General features: G+C 40.1%; 1 protein-coding gene across 2 annotated transcripts; it reads right to left on the reverse strand.

Moving 5' to 3' along the window:
* Positions 1–514: 514 nt before the first annotated feature.
* Positions 515–16723, reverse strand: faim2a (Fas apoptotic inhibitory molecule 2a). 2 transcript variants are annotated; one of them, XM_055882594.1, is made up of 12 exons: positions 16420–16723; positions 15376–15564; positions 14536–14660; positions 11605–11669; positions 10688–10741; positions 9119–9169; positions 8764–8803; positions 8557–8594; positions 8317–8404; positions 7874–7969; positions 6891–6944; positions 515–5607 (listed from the first exon to the last, which is right to left on the reverse strand). In XM_055882594.1, exons 2-12 carry the CDS (start codon positions 15545–15547, stop codon positions 5461–5463), a joined length of 930 nt encoding a protein of 309 aa, XP_055738569.1. In that variant the 5' UTR covers positions 15548–15564; positions 16420–16723; the 3' UTR covers positions 515–5460. The 2 variants fall into 2 exon arrangements, with proteins under 2 accessions (XP_055738569.1, XP_055738568.1); XM_055882593.1 differs by having other exon boundaries at positions 15376–15580; positions 16420–16722.
* Between the last annotated feature and the right edge of the window lie 5164 nt (positions 16724–21887).

Genomic DNA, 21887 nt, shown 5'->3' on the forward strand with positions numbered 1-21887 from the left:
CCAGATGACTCTAATTTGCGAAAAGCGTGTTTAGTTATCCCACTTCTGACACCATGTTTGAATGTTAAATGACACAGCCAAGATCCTCCGGTACCGTGTTGAGGGTTGGTTGATGCGCCGGTCCAAACGTACAGCTAGCTGGTAGTGCTAGCAGTAGCATGTAAGCTAGCTTGCAGTGGTGACAGTTGAGGTAGAGCCCGGGCTAGTTTCTAGTAAGTGGCGGGCCAGATTCAGTTGAAGCAGCATCGTTGATCGTGCTTGGCATCGCAGAGAATCTGGTGGTTCTTCAACAGACCTATAAAGGCTACTATATTGGCTATATAAAGCTAATCCAACTTTAACTTTAGCTAGCTAGCTGCTCAGGTACCATGCAAACTTTTAAAATTGTATGAGTGTCCATATAAATTCTAATTAGCATATGGTCCACTAGCAAATGGTCCACAGAAAATTCAAGATATAGTTATTTTTTCTTTTTTAAATGGACATGAGCAAGAAAAAACCCACAACACAAATATTTCAAGCAACATCTTTTACTTCAACAAACAGGGAAGGATTCCAAACTAATTGAGCTGTCATCAAATTGTTTTGTTTCAACTTACGGTAGGTATTTAAGAGGGTCATGCTCTACTTAACCACTGTCACTGCATGCAGGCTAGTCAAGAGATAGGGTCCGACCTCAAGAAGCACAAAATATGGGACCAAATTACGCACACACATCAAGTACATCACACCACTTAAGTTTAAAAAGAAGATGATGATCCCGAAGACACATTGTGGGTCGAACCATTGTTCTAGTTACAGTAGAAAGGGAGGGGCATACACCATTGAGCAGGTTTGTTCCAAGAACAGAAACAGAAAAATACACAATATTATCCGTCCTTGCACGTGAGAGCAGTGGTCAGTCTGGTTTTAATAGCTAGGCTAGAAATGTGCATGATTTAAGTGTAATATAAGGTCAAAAGATTAAATGTACCATAAAAATTCTGTTGGTTCATGTCAGCCCACTCTAATTGAGTATTGGTGCATCACACTAATGTCAAATATTGTCTTTCATTTTCTTTGTAAAATAATACTGATTTAGTGGGGGGAAAGTAGTAAGAACAGCATTGATCCATCAGAGTTATGACCCAGAGTGAATTAAGTAAAATTAAAAAAGATATCAAAAGAGTCAAACGTGTATTACCATACAGAATACATAGATTTACATTTTAGTCATTTAGCAGATGCTTCAGATGCAGAGCAACTTACAGGAGCAATTACTCATACATAAGAGTCTACCGCCATTCTCTTGATTAATGGTTAAAACGGTTTACTCAAACTGGTGACATCTATGAAAAATTCCAAGTAATATACAAGAATAAGTAGGAACAGGAGTAGTACTTAGACATGTACATGAACATTTACCTATGAGGTTTTAAAAAGGCATGCTTACCAGGCCTCTAGACTGGCTGGTGAACAAGAATAAGTCAAATAATACAACTCCTTTTTAACAAGGGTAGGCTAAATAATAAATTACTTTAACTACTCACATAAATATCTATTTCACATAATTAAGAAAGTATTTACATATTGTTTTCTAAAAACCTTTCCTTATTTTGTCAATATTAACAAAATCAAGGATTTATTGTAGTCGGTATCAACCACCCAGAAATGTTTGCTTAAAAAATAAGCTTAAACCTGAATGTTACAATTTTGGATCACCCAAAAGTCTGCAGTCCCACCGTTTCTGTCACAAGACATGAAGGCTTTATAAATCATCCATAAACTATTATTAGGTGGCGTAACACCTTGTGAGGTGTTTCAGTTACACATGTTTTAAACAAGTTCGTAAATAATTTATAAACCTGATGTATGCCATGTTTGTGAAGGCTTTATCAAAGGATCATGCAGGCTTTTTGACGTGCAATTCATTAAAAGGTGTGACCCCAACTTTAATTATACTGAACGAAAATATAAAACGCAACATGTAAAGTGTTGGTCCCATGTTTCATGAGCTGAAATAAAAGATCCCAGACATTTTCCATACACACAAAAAGCTTATTTCTTTCAAATTGTGTGCACAAATGTGATTACATCCCTGTTGGTGATCATTTCTCCTTTGCTAAGATATTCCATCCACCAGACAGGTGTGACATATCAAGAAGCTGATTAAACAGCATGATCATTACATAGGTGCAACTTATGCTGGGGACAATAAAAGGCCACTCTGCAGTTTAGTCAAACAACACAATGCCACAGATGTCTCAAGTTGAGGGAGCATGCAATTGGCATGCTGACTGCAGGAATGTCCACCAGAGCTGTTGACAGAAAATGTTATGTACATTTCTCTACCATAAGACAATTTGGCAGTACGTCTAACCGGCCTGCCAAACGCAGCCCTCTTGTAACCACGCCAGCCCAGGACCTCCACATCTGGCTTCCTCACCAGCGGGATCGTCTGAGATTAGCCACCCGGACAGTTGATGAAATTGAGGGCTATTTCTGTCTGTAATAAATCCCTTTTATGGGGAAAGACTCATTTCTGATTGGCTGTGCCTGGCTCCCAAGTGGGTGTCTATGCCCTCCCAGGCCCACTCATGGCTGCACCCCTGCCCAGTCATGTGAAATCCATAGATTAGGGCCTAATTTATTTATTACAATTGACTGATGTCATTATTTGAACTGTAAAATCATAGAAATGGACCGGTTTATATTTTTGTTCAGTAATACAAAGTTAATGTGCCGGATTGGCACTTTTCACAAAAAATAATTGGCTTTTAAAATACACAAAGTGCTACAAATGTTATGGAGATTCTATAGCGATCACTTAGTGCAAATTATATTGTAGGCACTAGGCAGTTTCATTGTGAAAAGAGACCACACTAAAAAGTGCACCTATACAGCCTAACAGAACGAGCCCAGCCTTTGCCATAATTAAGGTGTACTACAGGTCATCTAAAAAATGACATTTTTGTTTATTCTAGGTAATAAATGCAACAACAATAAAAAATAAAAAAGTGGAATGTTCTAAGCGTGTCTAATACGGTTTAAAGCCTACGTCGAACACCCCTGACATATATATAACATGTCAAATGTCAGCTAATGACAACTGAAGATTGAGGCGGGATGAACGAGTGCACACTTCTGGAAAAGGGTAGAGAATCGAAAATCTCTTACTTCACAGTTTAACTAAAACAACCTCAAAACATGCCTCTATACAAGTTCTACATCCGAGTTGGGTTCATACATATTTGAAGAGACACACGACTACTCTATTTAAAAACACCTTTGAGAGCAAAAACAAAAATCTGTCAGTTCAGTCCAAGGCATAGTATAACTTGAAATCTGCCCTGACAACCTCGTAACACGGGCACGTAACTTCAAAGTAGAGGAAATTAGTTAAATGTAACAAAGAAACAAAACTTGCCCCCTAAAATGCATTCCACAGTCAAGAGCTACATTATTTTTCTTTAACCTTCTTCCAAAGTGTGCAACCCCCCCCCCCCCCTCATTTAAAAGGATGGACTGGTGTCAGCAACACGGTGAAAACACCCTCCAGCTATGTTGCACCAATCCAATACTTTTAAATTGCATGAGGCGGGATGAACGAGTGCACACTTCTGGAAAAGGGTAGAGAATCGGTAACTTTGAACACCAGAAGGTTGTACAACAGAAGGGTAGAGAATCGGTAACCTCGTACAACCATCCGGAAGTCTCGTAAGCTTACATTCTGTTTCGCTACACGGATTCCGCAGCGGTAATCAGTTTGGTAATACGAGGCTAGAGAATCGCAACCTAGCCAAAGACAAATTATTGCACTAAGGACTACAAGCGCCACTTTTATCCTTCAACTTCATTGGCTTGGATGATGTTTCACAGACCCATATGAGAAAATCCAGATGTGCCTAAATCTGGGTCAAATGTTGGCTTGGTTAAGTCAATGTCTATAAATGTGATTTTAAGGGCATAAATGTAATCTTGAAATACTGTTGGATTCACCAGACAGTGACTGAAACTGTTTAAAGTAATTGTTTAAACAAAAGCAATAAGTCTGATTTGTCAACTGTAATATATATATATTCCAATATAACAAAGACAAGAAAAGTGTAAGTCCTACCAGGGGAATCAACCAGTGTCCATTTAACTGGTCAACCACAAGTCACCCTGAATAAACGTGGTTGCAATTAACCCGTTCTCATATCTGTCCCAACAAACTGATTGTCCACCAACAGCACACTGGTCAGCTTATTCTTTTGCTGTCTCATTGTGATTCGTCAACTGCCTGGTCACGTCCTAATAGTAACATGGGAGACGTAGGGCAGATCTGAGATCCAACATCCAGCAGGGGCTGTGGTCAATTTTAATTGAAGGCAGTCAATTCAGGACATAAAATAAAAAAAACACTAGAAATAAATAGCTTCTACTCCTCAGTTTATTGAAAAATGAAAATAGTTTAAAATTGTTATTCAAATTTACTTTCTGAATTGACCACCTACAATTCCAATTGACCGCCTTCAATTCAAATTGACGCCAGCCCTGAAGATCAGTTTACCTTACACTGCCGAACAACAACACTCCCCTAGATTGGTTCTAACCCCTACACAGGCCCAAAACTAGCAACACTCCAGAGATTGGCAAGGGCTGAAGTGCCCCCTAGAGATAGGAGCCTGCCTGTGCAGACAGAACTGACATCCCAGCAGTTGCTCACACACACCCTTCAAATTATATATATATATATATATATATACAAAAAAACTGAATTAAGTTGTGTGTCAACATTCAGGGAGAGGAAAAATATAAGCAAACTATGCTTTTATAAGATACCTCAGAGTGGGTGTGTTAGTATATCGTGGGTGTGTGAGTGTACTGCGGGTGTATATTTGCGTCAGATTACAAATATGTGCCGGTATGTATTTGTATCTATTCTCAAATGTGTGTGTGCTTGTTTGTACGCGCGTAACCAAACAGAAGTACGTGCTTAAGGATATCAGAGCAGCTGTGTGCACTTGAGGAGGCAGAGAGAGTAAGGGGGGCTATTGAACGTGACACGGTGGTGTGGCTATCCTGTTCTGTAAAGAGCCATGTCATTGCGGAATACTCTGCCACCAGAGGTTTCTCAGGCAAAAAGCAAGTATAGCTTAAAAAAAAAATCACCTCTCCTCTTTCTATAGAGCTAATCTAACTTTACTGTATATAAGAATATGAATATATGACGTGTGAATAGTACTTTTGTTGTGTCTTGGTGTCTTACACACACACACACGCCTCTTATTTCATTGTTATTTTGAATTTAATGTAATATCTTATTCTTGTTTATTACTGCTCTGTACTTTGTAATGTATTTGTACATTTTATGTGGACCCCAGGAATAGTATTTGCTGCCTGTGCACTAGCTAAACGGGATCCCAATAAAGTAAACTCAGCGAGGGTGGGGTAGGGGTAGGGGAGGGCTATTGAACGTGACTACAAGGTGGTGTGACTTCACTCCTGACTCCCAAACAGCTGTAGGAGGAAGAAGAAGATGTAGACCACATCCATGTAAAGACACATCGCTCCGAACACGTGCTCCTCCGGACTCAGGGAGTACCTCCGGTTGCCCATCAGCAGCTGCACGTCAAAGGCCAAGAACTACAGAAGAGAGGGGGAGGAAAGAGGGAGAGCGAGAAGGAGAGAGAAAGAACAAGGGATGGGGGAGAAAGGAGAGAGACCATTACTCAAGGTTCTAGAACACTAAGTTGTCACTAACATTCACTTTTGTGGCTTTTTAGAAATACACCACATGGTCAAAAGTATGTAGACACCTGCTCGTCGAACATCTCATTCCAAAATCATGGGCATTAATATGGCGTTGGAACTAAGGGACCTAGACCGAACCATGAAAAACAGCCCCAGACCATTATTTATAATTCACCAAACTTTACAGTTGGCACTAGACATTGGGGCAGGTAGCAATCTCCTGGCATCCGCCGAACCCAGATGGTGAAGCATGATTCATCACTCCAGAGGACACATTTCCACTGCTCCAGAGTCCAATGGCGGCGAGCTTTACACCACTCCAGTCGAAGCTTGGCATTGCGCATGGTGATCTTAGGCTTGTGTGCGGCTGCTCGGCCATGGAAACCCATTTCATGAAGCTTCCGATGGACAGTTCTTGTGCTGTCGTTGCTTCTAGAGACAGTTTGGAACTCGGTAGTGAGTGTTGCAACCGAGGACAGATTATTTTTTTTACGCACTGCACACTTCAGCGCTCTGCGTTCCTGTTCTGTGAGCTTGTGTGGCCTACCACTTCACAGCTGAACCGTTGTTGCACCTAGACGTTTCCACTTTACAATAACAGCATTTACAGTTGACCAGGGCAGCTCTTTGATGAACTGACTAGTTGGAAAAGTGGCATCCTATGACGGTGCCACGTTGAAAGTCACTGATCTCTTCAGTAAGGCCATTCTAATGCCAATGTTTTTCTAAATATATATGCATATTATTATTCCATCCCCTTACATTGTGTGTTTACGGTAGTTGTTGTGAATTTGTTCGATTACTTGTTAGATATTACTGCACTGTCGGAACTAGAAGCACAAGCATTTTCGCTACACTCGCATTAACATCTGCTAACCATGTGTATGTGACCTATAAAATTTGATTTGATTTATGGAGATTGCATGGCTGTCTGCTCGATTTTATACACCTGTCGGCAACGGGTGTGGCTGAAATTGCCTAATCCACTCATTTGAAGGGCTGTCCACATACTTTTGTATAAATATATATATAGTGTACATTCAGCCTAATATTTATACAGGTGATTCATTGCATTTAGATCAGAAAGACATTTTACAAGAGAAGATACACCTGTCCCAACACCACAGCAATCATACACTCATTAAGTGATGATTCAATGATAGATGATTAAGTACCAACGTGAAGACAAGGGCACCCAGTCCAGCATACGCTGTCTGCAACCAAGGTATCTGTGAAAGACAAACGAGGTCAGAAAAACACAGCATAAAGAGAGACAGCCAGTCACAAATGAGAGGAGACGGTCCTGTCCAACAAGGTACAAACTCTTGTCGACCTTTCAGGTAAAAATCACAAAAAAAGTCAGTGGTAGAGTTGTGAGAAAGTTCCAAGTTCGTGATTATATCTCCGGATACACAGAGACGTATGAAAAAGCATTTCATTCAAACACTGTTCAACCGTTTTTATTTATTTTTTCCCGTCAACAGTTCAACCCATCTCTACTTCTTTTGGATGAGTTGCACACGCACAAAAAGCGGACAGATTTTTGTACGGACACAAAATCTCTGTGTAGCCTTAACCTTAAGGACTTAATTAAAGCTACAGTCTGTGATTAGAACATACATTTTTGGACTTTAAATTAATGATATATATATATATATATATATATATATATATATATATATATATATATATATATATTGATTGATTTTATTTGTCAATAAAAATAAAATAAAAACATTTAAAAAGGACATGGATTGCACAATATAGTCAGAGACTTATACTCATTGAACATTGAAGATTCTAAGTCCTAAATGCTTGATGAGCTTCAGGGTAGACATGTTCATTACAGGAAGCACGAGGGTAAAGAACTTTACTGTTTGACCAAATCATGGTTTAAGTCCTTAAGGTTAAGAAATGAATGTACCAATCACAGACTGTAGCTTTAAGTCCTTAAGGTTAAGTAATGAATGTACCAATCACAGACTGTAGCTTTAAGTCCTTAAGGTTAAGTAATGAATGTACCAATCACAGACTGTAGCTTTAAGTCCTTAAGGTTAAGTAATGAATGTACCAATCACAGACTGTAGCTTTAAGTCCTTAAGGTTAAGTAATTAATGTACCAATCACAGACTGTAGCTTTAATAGGCGTGCTGCTTACATATCCGAAGGGTGCGGTGAAGAGGAGCAACAGTCCCGTCACCATCAGCACCATCATGAGAGAGAAGAGCAGACCGTGACACGACGTAAAATCAACCTGGAACACAACGTCAAGACAAGACCGAAAACCAGGGGGCCACGTTCAGCAGGGAAACATAACAAATAGAAATGTACTGGAGAGAGCAGAAATGATTCATTATTTTACATGTCAGAGAGGCATCTGAACGTTTTGCTCTGCTGAACATGACTAAGCATGACATGACGTCTAGTCAACAGAGTTAAATGATCAAAATGACGTCCAGTCAACCTAGTTAAATGATCAAAATGACGTCAAATCAACCGAGTTAAATGATCAAAATGCCACTACTTTCACGCAACAGAATGACTTTACTTGACAAGAGAAACACAGATTGTGCTGTTAGCCATCTGCTTGTAAAAGCTCACCTTGGTCTGGAAACAGAAGAGCGTGATGAACAGACACACCATGGCGGTGATGCCCACACACAGCATCACCACTTTAGTGTTGTGGTAGCTAGGGACACAGAGGAAGGATAACCAAGTTACTACCACCTCTGGTACACACTCAAACACAAAGTCATAGACTCAACAAAAAAAAGTCACCAGACAGCATTTCCACACATGTAGAAAAAGAGTGGACAGTGTACATTCACACACACAATTTACCTAGCCAGCATTCCTGCCATGTAAGACATTGCCAAAGTCTGGAGACAAGAAGAGGATCACAAACACAAAAATATTACAGAGTAGTATGTATAGTACATCATTTGGAGTACCACAGTGTCAGTAAAATGGTCATAATATCATTGAGGCACTAACTAAGCATACCACTAACTATCAAGCAGAGATGCTGTACCTCTGGCTGATACTTACAAATATCCCCAAGAGAATGAGGTTGGTGGGATACTGTCGCCTGTAAAAAAAAAGACAATGGGATACAATGACAACATTTTAGTATGAACAGAGCACCAATTCATGAGTTAAGACTTGAGAAGGATAGCCAGATAAAACCTTTTCACAAAACTTTCATTAAAAAAATAAAAATAAAAAATTGTCATCAACAAAAAATAGATCATTGTTAAAGTCAAGTGCCTCCATCTTTTAGTTATGAAAGTATGAATTGAGAATGTTGTAAAGAAAAACAATAAAAGGTGAAGAAAGTGGTAGAAATCCCAAAATAATAGTAAAAGTAAAGCTGGTAATATTGACTAAAGAGTTGGCTTCTTACCGGGCACTTGTGCTGCACACTAGTACCAGGTATGCCCCCATGAAGGTGATGCTGGAACAGGAACATTTATGTGGTCAGCAGTTATGACGGTTGGCTCAGAGTCCCATATCAGTGTGCCTAAATCCAATGACGACAACACCACATCTAAAATGGTGGCACTACCACCGAAATAACAACATTCACCGAAGGATCAACACCAGTGGTCGCCAACCTTTTCTGAGTCAAGATCCCTTTCTGAGTCAAAAATGCAAGGCAGGATCTACTGCTCAGATTTCTTTTAAACATGAACATTAAGTCTATGCAACATTAACCAATTAAAAACAGATCTGTAGCAATGAGGTTTGTGCAGTAGGCTATAGGCCCAATACATTATCACTGCATATTGGTTATACTTGAATTGCCCTGCCAATGTTGTTCTTCTGAGACCATTTTTAAATTATATTTCAACATGTAGGTCTATGATCACACTGGTAATAGATAATTTGTTGTATTACTTGTGAGGCACAGCTGAGTGAGCGTTAATAATTTAAAAAATTTTTTTTTACTGGACTGACGGCCTGCATCTGCTAGTCAGTCTGTGGGGAGGGAGCAGCCGTAAGGCGGCCTCTCACCCATCTCACCATCCTTCCTCTCTCCCTCCCTCCGCTGACAAAAGGGGACAAGGTCTTGCAGCTGATGGCGAAACTTAAGTCGCACTGCATTACTTCTGCCTCATGCACCAATTCATGTTTACTCCAACGACCAGAGAAAGTGAAATATTCCTCGCTATTAAATAAGACACAAGCCACTGATAATAACAACACAAGTGTAACGGAACACGTTGCTATAGTCATTCATTGCAGCTACAGAGCATTCGATGGTTTATTTAAAAAAGTGTTGAACAATGTATTGACAGCGCTGAATAACAACCTAAACATGAACTAACTCATTAAAACACCATCTCTCTGTTGTATTCGTTGAGTCTCTCTCTAGTCATGGTTTCAATCGTTTTTAAATCTCAAAGTATAAACTCTGCTGAGCGTCCGAGGCATCTTTTTTTTTTATTTGGTCTATGGCGCGAGGAAACTGTACAGGCACGGTGATCTGAGCTATCTGATTGGCCAGACGTAGACATATGGGTGCACTTGATTTGCTCTCTGGGTCTGCCAGGTAGGCGGAGTTCTACCTTCAGACATATGAAATGGTTCAAAATGGAAACACTTTGGCTTCCCGGCGCTAGGGCTGCTGAATCAAGTGCACCTACAGCGTGAAATTAATTTAAAAAAAATTGAACGCAAGGGCTTTATCGTTAAAAAAAAAAAATTATGTTTGGAGATCGACTAGGAATGCCTTGAAGATCGACCCGTCGATCGCAACTGACCGGTTGGTGACCAATGATCTACACAATAAATGGACAAGTTGCTGCTTTCAAGGTAAGAAAATGTCTTACCTTTAAATACCCAACTTCGACTTCGAGGTGAACATTGGGATGAAGAATCATCCTCACCTTTAAGTCATTTTATGATATGCATTAAGTCTATTTGACCAGTTTGTCATTGGTAGACAGCACATGAAGTTGAAGATACTCACTATGAGGCAAGGTAGAGGATTCGATTGTACTGCACAAACTGCCGGACTGGTTCACTGTAAAGTTGAGTGAGAATACATTAGTTTTTAACAACTTATGAGTGGATGGGCACCCATTTTTCAGCTTCAGATATATATATATTTTTTTTTAACTTAGCCTCATCTTTATCAAACCATCCAGTGAGAAGCACACAGCATGCAATGAGTGTACAAAACATTATGAACACCTGCTCTTTCCATGACAGACTGACCAGGTGAAAGCTATGGTCACTTGTTAAATCCACTTCAATCAGCGTAGATGAAGGAATGGGAGGAGATAAGTTAAAAAAGGATTTTTAAGCCTTGAGACAATTGAGAATGTATGCCATTCAGAGGGTGACTGGGCAATACAAAACATTTGTGCCTTTGAGCGGGTTATGAGAGTAAGTACCAGGCGTACAGGTTTGCGTCAAGAACTGCAACGCCGCTGAGTTTTTCCACACTCAACAGTAGTCCCATGTGTATCAAGAATAGTTCACCACCCAAAGGACATCCAGCCAACTTGACAACTGTGGGAAGTATTGGAGTCAACACGGGCCAGCATCCCTGTGGAACGCTTTCGAAACCTTGTTATAGTCCATGCCACAACGAATTGAGGCTGTTCTGAGTACAAAGGTGGTGGCAATGCAATATTAGGAATCTGTTCTTAATGTTTTGTACACTCAGTATATATATTAGGTGAGAATACATTTTTGATCACAATATGGAGACAGCATTTTCTAACGACGCATTTGTACAAGTGCAAAGTTTGCACATAAGGTGTTTGGGGTTTATTACATTCGGAAAATAACCAGTTTGCGAGTGCAAAAAAAATAAAACACTTTGTAAAATTGGGCTCTCAAATATTTTCTGGAGTATGGATTCATGTTAGGGGCCCTCACCAAAATGTGAAGAGAGCCACGATACCAAAGGTCACCAACAGTTGGACCATGAGGATGGAGAAAACCTGAGGATAGAAATAAGACCGGTTAGATAGAAATAAGACCGGTTAGAGTCTCTCACAAGAGGCCAGTTGTGAGAACTACACAGTACTGAGAGGATAGCTGAGAGAACTACACAGTACTAAGACAGACAACAATATTGGGCTTTACACAGTACTAAGACAGACAACAATATTGGGCTTTACACAGTACTGAGGCGAATCGAGCCGAGCCAGACCAAGCTGCGCTGAACTGGCCTGGTAAACATCAAACATAGTTGCCGAAGAAGATCATGTAAAAGTGACAGCGCAGTTTAGTTCAGGTCGACACGATAGAAGATAGTATAGTGTGAAACAATCTACCAGATCAGATTGATCTACGTTTCTATGGTAACGTCTAGTGCTGTACTGATGAAATACCACTCACTGTGGGCTCATGATTTCACGTTCTGACGGTAGTCTTTTGACAGTGATGTAAAGAGTGTTAAAAAAAAAACAATAGGACAGTGTCATGAGGATCAGAGATAATGAAAGACTAAATGGGTCAAAATGTTATTTCTTTTTTATTTAACCTTTATTTAAACAAGGCAAGTCAGTTAAGAACATTGACGGCCTACCAAAAGGCATCCTGTGGGGATGCGGGCTTGGGATTAAAACACATTTTTAAAAGAAATACAATATAAATATAGGACTAAACACACATCACAACAAAAGAGAAACAACACTACATAAAGAGAGACCTAAGACTACAACATAACAAGGCAGCAAAACATGACAACACAGCATGGTAGCACCACAAGGTGACAACAACATGGTAGCAACACAACATGGTACAAACATTATTGGGCAAAGTCAACAGCACAGAGGGCAAGAAGGTAGAGACAACAATACATCATACAAAGCAGCCACAACTGTCAGTAAGTGTCTATGACTGAGTCTTTGAATGAAGAGATTGAGATTAAACTGTCCAGTTTGAGTGTTTGTTGCAGCTCGTTCCAGTCGCTAATTGCAGCGAACTGAAAAGACGAGCGACCCAGGGATGTGTGTGCTTTGGGGACCTTTAACATAATGTGACTGGTAGAACGGGTGTTGTAGTAGATATCTCAGATAGGGGAGAGTGAGGCCTAAGAGGGTTTTATAAATAAGCATCAACCAGTGGGTCTTGAGACAGGTATACAGAGATGACCAGTTTACAGAGGAGTATAGAGTGCAGTGATGTGTCCTATAAGGAGCATTGTTGGCAAATTTGATGGCCGAATGGTAAAGAACATCTAGCCGCTCGATAGCACCCTTACCTGCCGATCTATACATTATGTCTCCGTGATGAAGGAATTTATATGTTTAAAGTAATGACTAAAGGATTCCACCCTGAAATCATATGATTTCAGTATGAAATGTGTTAAGAGTCATAATTCCATAATGTGTGTGACTAGACCATTGTGTTACTATTTCGCAATATGAGCTGGGTAGAGTTGAGACATTCAAGGCCAACTGAACTGTTGACTTGTGATAACTCTGAAACCAAATCACAGGAAAGAGGCCTCCCCAACTTAGGTAAGGGGGAGCAACTGTTAGGAATGGCTAGGCTTGTAGAAGATAATGAGAAATTGTGTGTGTGTGTCCGTAGGTGGGGGGTGAGTTATAAAATGACTATGTATGCATTTTTGACTTCAGAACGTTCTCTGAATAAAGGATTGATTTATTGTCTTTGAATAATTATTTATTAACCAGGGCATTACAACCTCTGGGAATTATTTAAAGCATGAGTGATAGTTGAGTTAAACAATTGGGATAAAAATTCTCGTGACACTAATCTAGCATGGGTAGGATGGTCATCTGAATCAGGGTTAGTTTGGCAGCTGGGGTGAAAGAGGAGCAATTACAATAGAGGAAACCAAGTCTAGATTTTACTTTATCCTGCAGGTTTGATATGTGCTGAGAGAAGGACAGTGAACCATCTAGCCATACTCCCAAGTACTTGTATGAGGTGACTACATCAAGCTCTAAACCCTCAGAGGTAGTAATAACACCTGTGGGGGGAGGGGCATTCTTCTTACCAAACCACATGATCTTTGTTTTGGAGGTGTTCAGAACAAGGTTAAGGGTAGAGAAAGCTTGTTGGACACTAAGAATGCTTTGTTGTAGAGCATTTAAAACAAAATCCAGGGAGGGGCCAGCTGAGTATAAGACTGTATCATCTGCATATAAATGGATGAGAGAGCTTCCTACTGCCTGAGCTATGTTGTTGATGTAAATTGAGAAGAGCGTGGGGCCTAGGATTGAGCCTTGGGGTACTCCCTTGGTGACAGGCAGTGGCTAAGACAGGAGATTTTCTGACTTTATACACTACACTCTTTGAGAGAGGTAGTTAGCAAACCAGGCCAAAGACCCCAGGTGGGTGGATATTGAAATTCAGTCTGTTAGCTTTGTAAATTAATATATATTTAGTCCCCATTTAGTTTTCTATTCAGAGACATGGGGTTTGGACTACTGTTTTTCTGACGTCATTTTCTATTGAATGGACATTTGTATAAACCTTGAATTAATTCATCCTTTCATGGGTGAACATTATATCAAGCACTAGGTGTAAATATAGGAAAGCAACGCAGAGAAGTTTGGAAGAAAGTTGTCCAGAGAACTTATTAGAAATTGATGGCAGATCGATCCAAAGTGCTTGGCTATTCCATGAATGGCTTATTTCTCTGATCATTGTCTTGTAATCAGAAACACCTGTAAATTATACAAACCACCATTAATAGCATACAGCGAAGAATTTTAACATGAACCCGAACAAAAACCTCATCCCCCATCTCTTGAACGTGGTATGGCGGTGAGCCTTTGTCAATAAAATAATATGTTGACAAAAGAGAAAAAGGACACTAGAACCTCTCACCTTGCGAATGAACATGCGTCGGATATTCTTATCCTCCCAGTTGCTTCCATCCAAGCTGTCGCTGGTGCTGGGGTCGGAGAAGGGAGAGGACATGTCGGAAGTGTAGGGGTTGGTGTAGCCCGGGCCTAACAGAGGCAGAAAAAGAGAATTAGAAGGGGAGAGGAAAACTGGGCAAATAAAGTGGCGCTCATCTCATTTCAGAACAGACCGTGTCATTATAAAATCAGCTCAGAACTTATTGAAACAACAAAAAGGTTGGTATGCAACAGATCTGGAGATTGTATTGCAAATCCACACTCGTTTTACATGTACAGGCTAAAAAGCTATTTTCTGGACATTGTACAATGAAGTAATTGAAGTTAGTGACCTGGTCTCTTTTAACGTGATCATTTTGCAGCGATACAATTGGGCCCAGAGGGTGTGGGGGGGGGGGAGAGAATGAAAGGACAATACTCTTGGGAATAACAGCGGTCACGCACTGACTATACCAAGACAGTTTTGATGAACAAGCAAGGCTGAAATCTTTGTCCATAAAACGAGATTAGGTATTTTTTTAGGATCCCCATTAGCTGTTGCAAAAGCAGCAGCTACTCTTCCTGGGGTCCACACAAAACATTACATAATACAGAACATGAATAGACAAGAACAGCTCAAGAACAGAACTACAAACACATTTTAAAAAGATACACGTAGCCTACATATCAATGCATACACAGACTATCTAGGTCAGGGAGATTAGGGAGAACATTATAAAACAGCATACAAAAAAGGGGTTAGTTAGGACATAGCAATTCCATTTCTATAAGATAAGGAGGTAGACCATATTGCCCCTTGACTCACTGGGACTGGGGTGCACGTAGGCCCAGCTGGTGTGGATGGGCACCGGTGGAGGGGGCATGGGGGGCAGGTTGTCACTGTAGGGGGGCATTGCAACCATCACTCCACCGTACGTCTGCTCCTTGTCCCCTGCCATGGCTTCAGCGTAACTGGGCGGGGCGGCCGGTAGACTCATGAGTGAGGTGAGGCAGTCTGTGTGGGGAAAAAGCTGAGGATGACAAAGGACGTTGAGACTTAAACAATCTTTAACTTCTTTCCCCTCAACTGCACTCTTTCAACGTTTGCAGATCAGAAGGAACCGGATAGACCTGAGCAGTGTGTCAGAAACCAAACTCTCCATAGCCATTAGAAGGCTACACGTCTCCTGGCTGTCCGTTCAGAACTGCAAACATTGAAGGGGTAAACGTAGGGCAGGGGTGCCAATCCTCCTCTCAGAGAAATGTTGCATCTGCAGGCTTTTGCTCCAGCCCTGCATAAACACACTTAATTCAACACCGAGGAGAAGTTGATTAGTCAGGTATGTTAGACTGGGGCTGGAACAAAATCCTGCACGAGAGACCATGGCACGAGAGACCATGGCATGAGAGGTAGCTAGCTGTTTTTAGAGAAAATGTGTTGGCTAGTTAGCTAGCTACTAACGTTAGTGTTTACTAGCTCTCACAAGGTGAAAATATTGATTCTGCGCGTAGCAACACAACAGGTGGCTAACTCAACTCAACTCTAGCTAGCAAGCTATTAGCCGAGGCTCTATAGAAGTCTAACATATTAGCTAGCATTACACAAAAATGCATTAAAACGCATAATCTGTAATGTTACAATTGACACTGTTTGCCATCGTTGCTAAAACGACAAGGAACAGCTAAATTAGCTAGCTAGTTACTGTAGCTAGCTGTAAGCTTGCTAGCTAACGAGTATCACATCCACTTTTGTACTATTAGCCATGTAACATTATGTCTGTTATTTTTACATGTTATTGCTGGACTGCAGATATCCAATAATTTCAAGTTGTCGTACCCTAGTTAAATGCCAATGAAACAATGATTTTACCTGTTACACAGTTGCCAATCGCTCAATGACCCAAATAATAACGCGCATAGAGAGCTTAATGCAATTCGGGATCCTTGAGACGTCCCTACCCTAAAGGCTGGTTTAGACTTTGTTTAGCGACATGTCTGTAGACAACTTGAATGCGACAAGTGTCGCTAGTCAAAACTACATTTAATTTATACTCCGGTAGAATGTCTATAGACCTGTCTGTTTCACAGACAGATTTTTTTTAAATCAACTTTAACCCTGTAGCTGCGTCCGTTGTCATGGTTACCCGACAGCTAGCAATGAGAGACGGCGCACAAATTCTAAAATCCTTTGGTGGAAATTGGTGCGTTCAAGACAACTGGGAGCTTTGAAAATAATAAATAAGAGGTCAAATCATGACGTCCGTGATCTTCAGGTCGGAAAGTCTGAACTCTACAGAGAGGCCCGAATTCCGAGATGGATGACCATTCAAATCGCTTTTTCCCATCAAGGGCTAGTTTTTCCCCCAAGTTCCCAGTTATTTTGAACGCACTATAGTCAGAAGTCGAAGATTTCCCGAGTGCCCAGTTCCCAGTTGTTTAAATGTGGCATAAATCCTGCTTTTATTTCGTTACACCAGGGGAGGCTGGTGGGAGGGGCTATAGGAGGACGGGCTCATTGTACAGGCTAAAATGGAATTCATGGAACAGAGTCAATGTGGTTTCCATATGTATGATACCATTCCATTCCAGCCTTTATAATGAGCTGGCCCTCCTATAGTTCCTCCCACCAGCCACCACTGCTTCACACTCACAACTGTAAGCTCTTTTCTGTAAATAACTCGCAATTAACATGTAGCTAAATAATTATCTTGTTGTGAGTTTATTTTCCTGTAATAATTCGTTAAAAAATTCTAAAGTTAAGAAGTTGTCAGTTATGCTCTGGTCATAATTTGAACTGGCTAGGCCGCTAGCTAACAAGATGGAAAAGAAACAAAATAGTGTTTAGAAAGTTGATTGTAGCTGCCTAGCTTTACTAAATTTGTTTTTAAAAGGATGGGTTTATTGGTATTAACAGTGGATACCCGTCATGCAGGGCAGCATGTTATTTTGGCATTAATACATGTCACACATCAGTTTATAAACCATGTAAAAAAATATATCATTGTGTTAATAAAGCTGCATGCAAACATGGTCTCTTTTTTTTGTTTTCTTGATTAAGGCAGGTCCAAAATGCAGGTGTTTTAGCCTAGCTAAGTGCTTTCTGTGGTGGTGGGGTAAACCAGCACAAAATTTGGAGCGTTGCGCTGTGATTGGCTCACTGTTCTGTCACTCATGGGGACACTATGTCACTGCCAATTCTTAAGGGTAGAGCTAGAAAATTCTAGCCCCTTGGGTGCTGCCATAGAGTTACATTAGAAGTGCCCATCCAAGAAGGCTCGAGGTCATTGGCCACAGATAAAATGAAGTAAAATCACGTTATATGTACAGTAGCTTTGATTGGACTGATCATGTCAACATCATACTTTCAAAATCTTAGCTAGCAGTCATCATCATGAATCAAGTTGACAATCTACTGGCAAATACTTTTTAATCCTTGTCATGTGAAGAGAAATAATGAAGAGAAATTATAGATAAAACCTATCAGTGCTCATTGGCTATTGGACATAAACATTACACAAGTTGGAAATCGCAAATTCAACAATGAGTGGTTTGAAAGTAATCGGTGACAGTGGCTAACTGCAAGAATTGCAAAACAATCACTAGCCTGCTATTCAGTGGAGTCGCTGTGTGGTCCCAAATCTCAGATTAAGGGTCTCTTTTCCAAGTTTAAGATGAAAAACATTCAACATTGGCCATGCTGTCAATGAAGCAGGATTTGTGCCGCGCCCAAAACAACTGTTAACTCGGAACTGTGAAAACTTGACTTGAGTGAGTTCAAGACAACTGGGAAGTCGAGAATAAATGAGCTCCGACTGGGAAAATACATTTTGAACAGTCATCCAACTCTGAATTTTAAATCTGGCCTCTTTCTAGAGCCATAACCTGAAGATAGATCAATGACGTCATCATGATTCAACCTTGTTTTTGTCTGAGTTCCCAGTTGTTTTGAAAGCACCATAAATACAGAGAAGGCCAGACTTTGGTGACAAAATTTGCCCACGAAGGATCGCCTCGCCACCTTCCTGTTCAAGTGAGCACAGCACAACAAGGTGAGTCCAAAAATATATTGTATGCTGCTGCATAAATGATGTAATATGCCAGGTAGCTTTATATTTACAATTTACCTACCTCACCCCCCATACTGCTTTTATTTATTTACTTTTCTGCTCTTTTGCACACCAGTATCTCTTCTTGCACATGATCATCTGATGATTTATCACTCCAGTGTTAATCTGCTAAATTGTAATTACTCGATTTATTGCCTACCTCATGCCTTTTGTACACATTGTATATAGATTCTCTTTTTTCTACCATGTTATTGACTTGTTTATTGTTTACTCCATGTGTAACTCTGTGTTGTTGTCTGTTCACACTGCTATGCTTTATCTTGGCCAGGTCGCAGTTGCAAATGAGAACTTGTTCTCAACTAGCCTACCTGGTTAAATAAAGGTGAAATAAAAAATATATATATATACCGTAGCTAAGAAAGTAATACTAAGTGTATGTTGTGTAGTAAGATGTTAGTAGCCCATGTGCCTCACCATAATAATTTGGTCTATTTACCAATCTTCATTTCCCCTACTGTTCTGACTTGGTGGTGCACATGTAGTCTATAACCTGTTTTATAGAAATGTAATCATTGAATATTGTAAGAGTTTTCATTGTCTGCTTAAATGCCCCCTTTATTTATCCTACGATTCTGACTTTGTGTACAGGGAGAACATTGTAAGAACAGCCTACATTCTGAATTCTGTCGCTGTACATTTCAAAAGTGCTGAACAAATAGTTATATTGACTATGTCCGTCCTAGCTCGCTCATTAATGTCTTAATTGAAATTGCAGATTGCCTCTTATCTGCTTGTTGCTCCCTTATTCCATAGTTTATAAATATTTTGTCTATCGACGTGTCTGTAGACAATTCGAATGCGACAAATTTCAGATTGCCTATTATCCGCTTGTTGTCCCCTTATGTCATAGTTTGTAAATCTCAATTGTTTGTTTACGAAAGTCAGCCATGTTTTTTTTTAAGGCAGTATTTACTGCAAAGCCACAACACAACACTAAGCAATACATTAATTATCCTTTAACGGTGCCCACAAACGATTAGGGCCTACATAAAGCTGTCCCAACTGGTTTAGTGATGTGATTTGTAGTGGCTTTGCTGGCATGCATCATGCACCCCCCCCACCAAGATACATATATATATATACACACAGTATATCAGCTGCGACTGGAAAATTTGTTTTGAATGGTTATCCAACTTGGAATTCCAACTCAGGAACTTGAGTCTCGTTCTAGAGCTTTTTTATTTTATTTCTAGAGCTCTGCCTTTCGGACCTGAAGATATGACGTCATGATTTGACCTCGTATTTTTTCCGAGTTCCCAGTTGTTTCGAACGCGGCATTAAACCCCTACCGAAACCATTTTAAATGTCCAATGGGGTAACGTCGGGGTTGGGACGTCCCAAGGATGCCAAGTAGCAAGGACGTTCATAGAAAACACACCACTAAAGGATTTTCCGGTTTCTGCCTTCAAAATAAAAGCCCCTACACCAGAGATATTAGAGAAAGGAGATGGGAATCCCGTTTTCAAAAAGCGAGCAATAGTAATGGCGTCTTTTTGTAGGCCCCAATTCCGAGATGGTTCGTTCGAAGGGGAAAGCCTATGGCACATGTATCAAACTCATTCCACGTAGGGTACACCCTTGTACTTGATGGATGAATTAAGGTCACTAATTAGTCAGTGGTGTAAATTACTTAAGTAAAAATACTTTAAAGTCGTTTTTTGGGGTATCTGTACTTTACTATTTATATTGACAACTTTTACTTTCACTACATTTTCAACAAAAAAAAGTACTTTTTACTCCATACATTTTCCCTAACACCCAATAGTACTCCTTACATTTTGAATGCAAGCAGGACAGAAATGGTTCAATTCACACACAGGTTCAAGTGAACATCCCTGGTCATCTCTACTGCCTCTCACCTGGCGGACTCACTAAACACAAGTAGTATTTTACGGGGTGACTTTCATTTTACTTTTACTCAAGTATGAGAATCGGGTACTTTTTCCCACCACTGTAATTAGTAAGGAACTCCCTTCACCTGGTTGTCTAGGTCTTAATTGAAAAAAACAAAAACCCACAGCCCCTTGGCCCTCCACGGAATGAGTTTTACACCCGATTGTACTTTGGCCATAGGCCAGGGGTGTAAAACTCATTCCACGGAAGGCCTACCCTAGCTTCTGCGGGTCTGTTTTTCCCTTTCAATTAAGACCTAAGCTGTGTTCGAATACTCATACTAACTGTACTATTTGTGATGTAAATTGAGTATGTAGTATGCTTATTGGTCATACAGTTAGTATGCCAATAGTTCCCGGATGTCGTACAACATTTGCCAAAATACAAAGTATACAAGCAGTGGACACTTTATGGTTTTAGGGCCCATAATGCAATTCCTCATAAAATGGGAGTTGCTTCACAACTTTTTAAGATTTGAAGAAAATATGCAGCCGTAGTCCAACGAGCGGATACAAATACATTTGAAAAGTCAATAAGCATACTCAATTTACATCACTAATAGCAGTTAGTATGAGTATTCGAACATTGCTTAGGTCTTAATTGAAAGGGAAAAAAAATAGTTATATATTACAGAGAACAAGTAAATGATCTCACAATATTTGTAGTTCACAAAATTAATTTGTTGCGCCCAATTGATTCCCATTCACTACTTGGGAGTGCTTTACTTTCCCCCAGAATGTAATTGACGACACATAGGCAATGTACACAACGGCCATATATTGGAATCATATTTCCTCAAGTGTCTCTGCCCATATTTGACAAAAGATCGATCCCTCTAGCCATAACTGTGTAAAGGTCAACAGTACTACTAATAGGAGTGGCAACTACAGACAGGATTCTTCAATTAAGTGTTTGTCATTCAACAAGAAACACATTTTTATTTCATTTGACAAATTCTGCAGCAAACATCTTAGATGTAAAATTGCGTGACAGACCTATTCGGGAAAAAATATCAATTTATCCTAGTTGAGGAAGTGTATACTGGCTGCTGTTGCTATGGCATCTCAAGAGGGACAAACTATATTGCTGCTTTGCTAATTTTTCAAGCAAATGTCTTAAGGGAGTATGCGAGGCACAGACTTTGGCAAGGCCTAGCCCTGCTAAGAGCTAACCAAACCTAGTATGTGGGCTCTAACGCCAATCAATTAAATTATCTACACAAATTTAGAAGGCTAAAAAGACACTGAAAAAGCACAATCATTTCAATTTACTGATTAAATCAAAATTAACATGGTCATGTTACTTAAAACAAACCAAG

This window comes from Salvelinus fontinalis, chromosome 26 (genome assembly GCF_029448725.1).
Source record: "Salvelinus fontinalis isolate EN_2023a chromosome 26, ASM2944872v1, whole genome shotgun sequence".
NCBI lineage: Eukaryota > Metazoa > Chordata > Actinopteri > Salmoniformes > Salmonidae > Salvelinus > Salvelinus fontinalis.

Coding starts and splice junctions, on each gene's coding strand:
- faim2a (XM_055882594.1), bottom strand. CDS start 15,547: ATGAGTCTACCGGCCGCCCCGCCCAGTTACGCTGAAGCCATGGCAGGG. Junction 14,661..15,375: donor CTACGTGCACCCCAGTCCCA/GTGAGTCAAGGG, acceptor TGCCTCTGTTAG/GCCCGGGCTACACCAACCCC. Junction 9,170..10,687: donor ATCCTCTACCTTGCCTCATA/GTGAGTATCTTC, acceptor TTCCTGTTCCAG/CATCACCTTCATGGGGGCAT.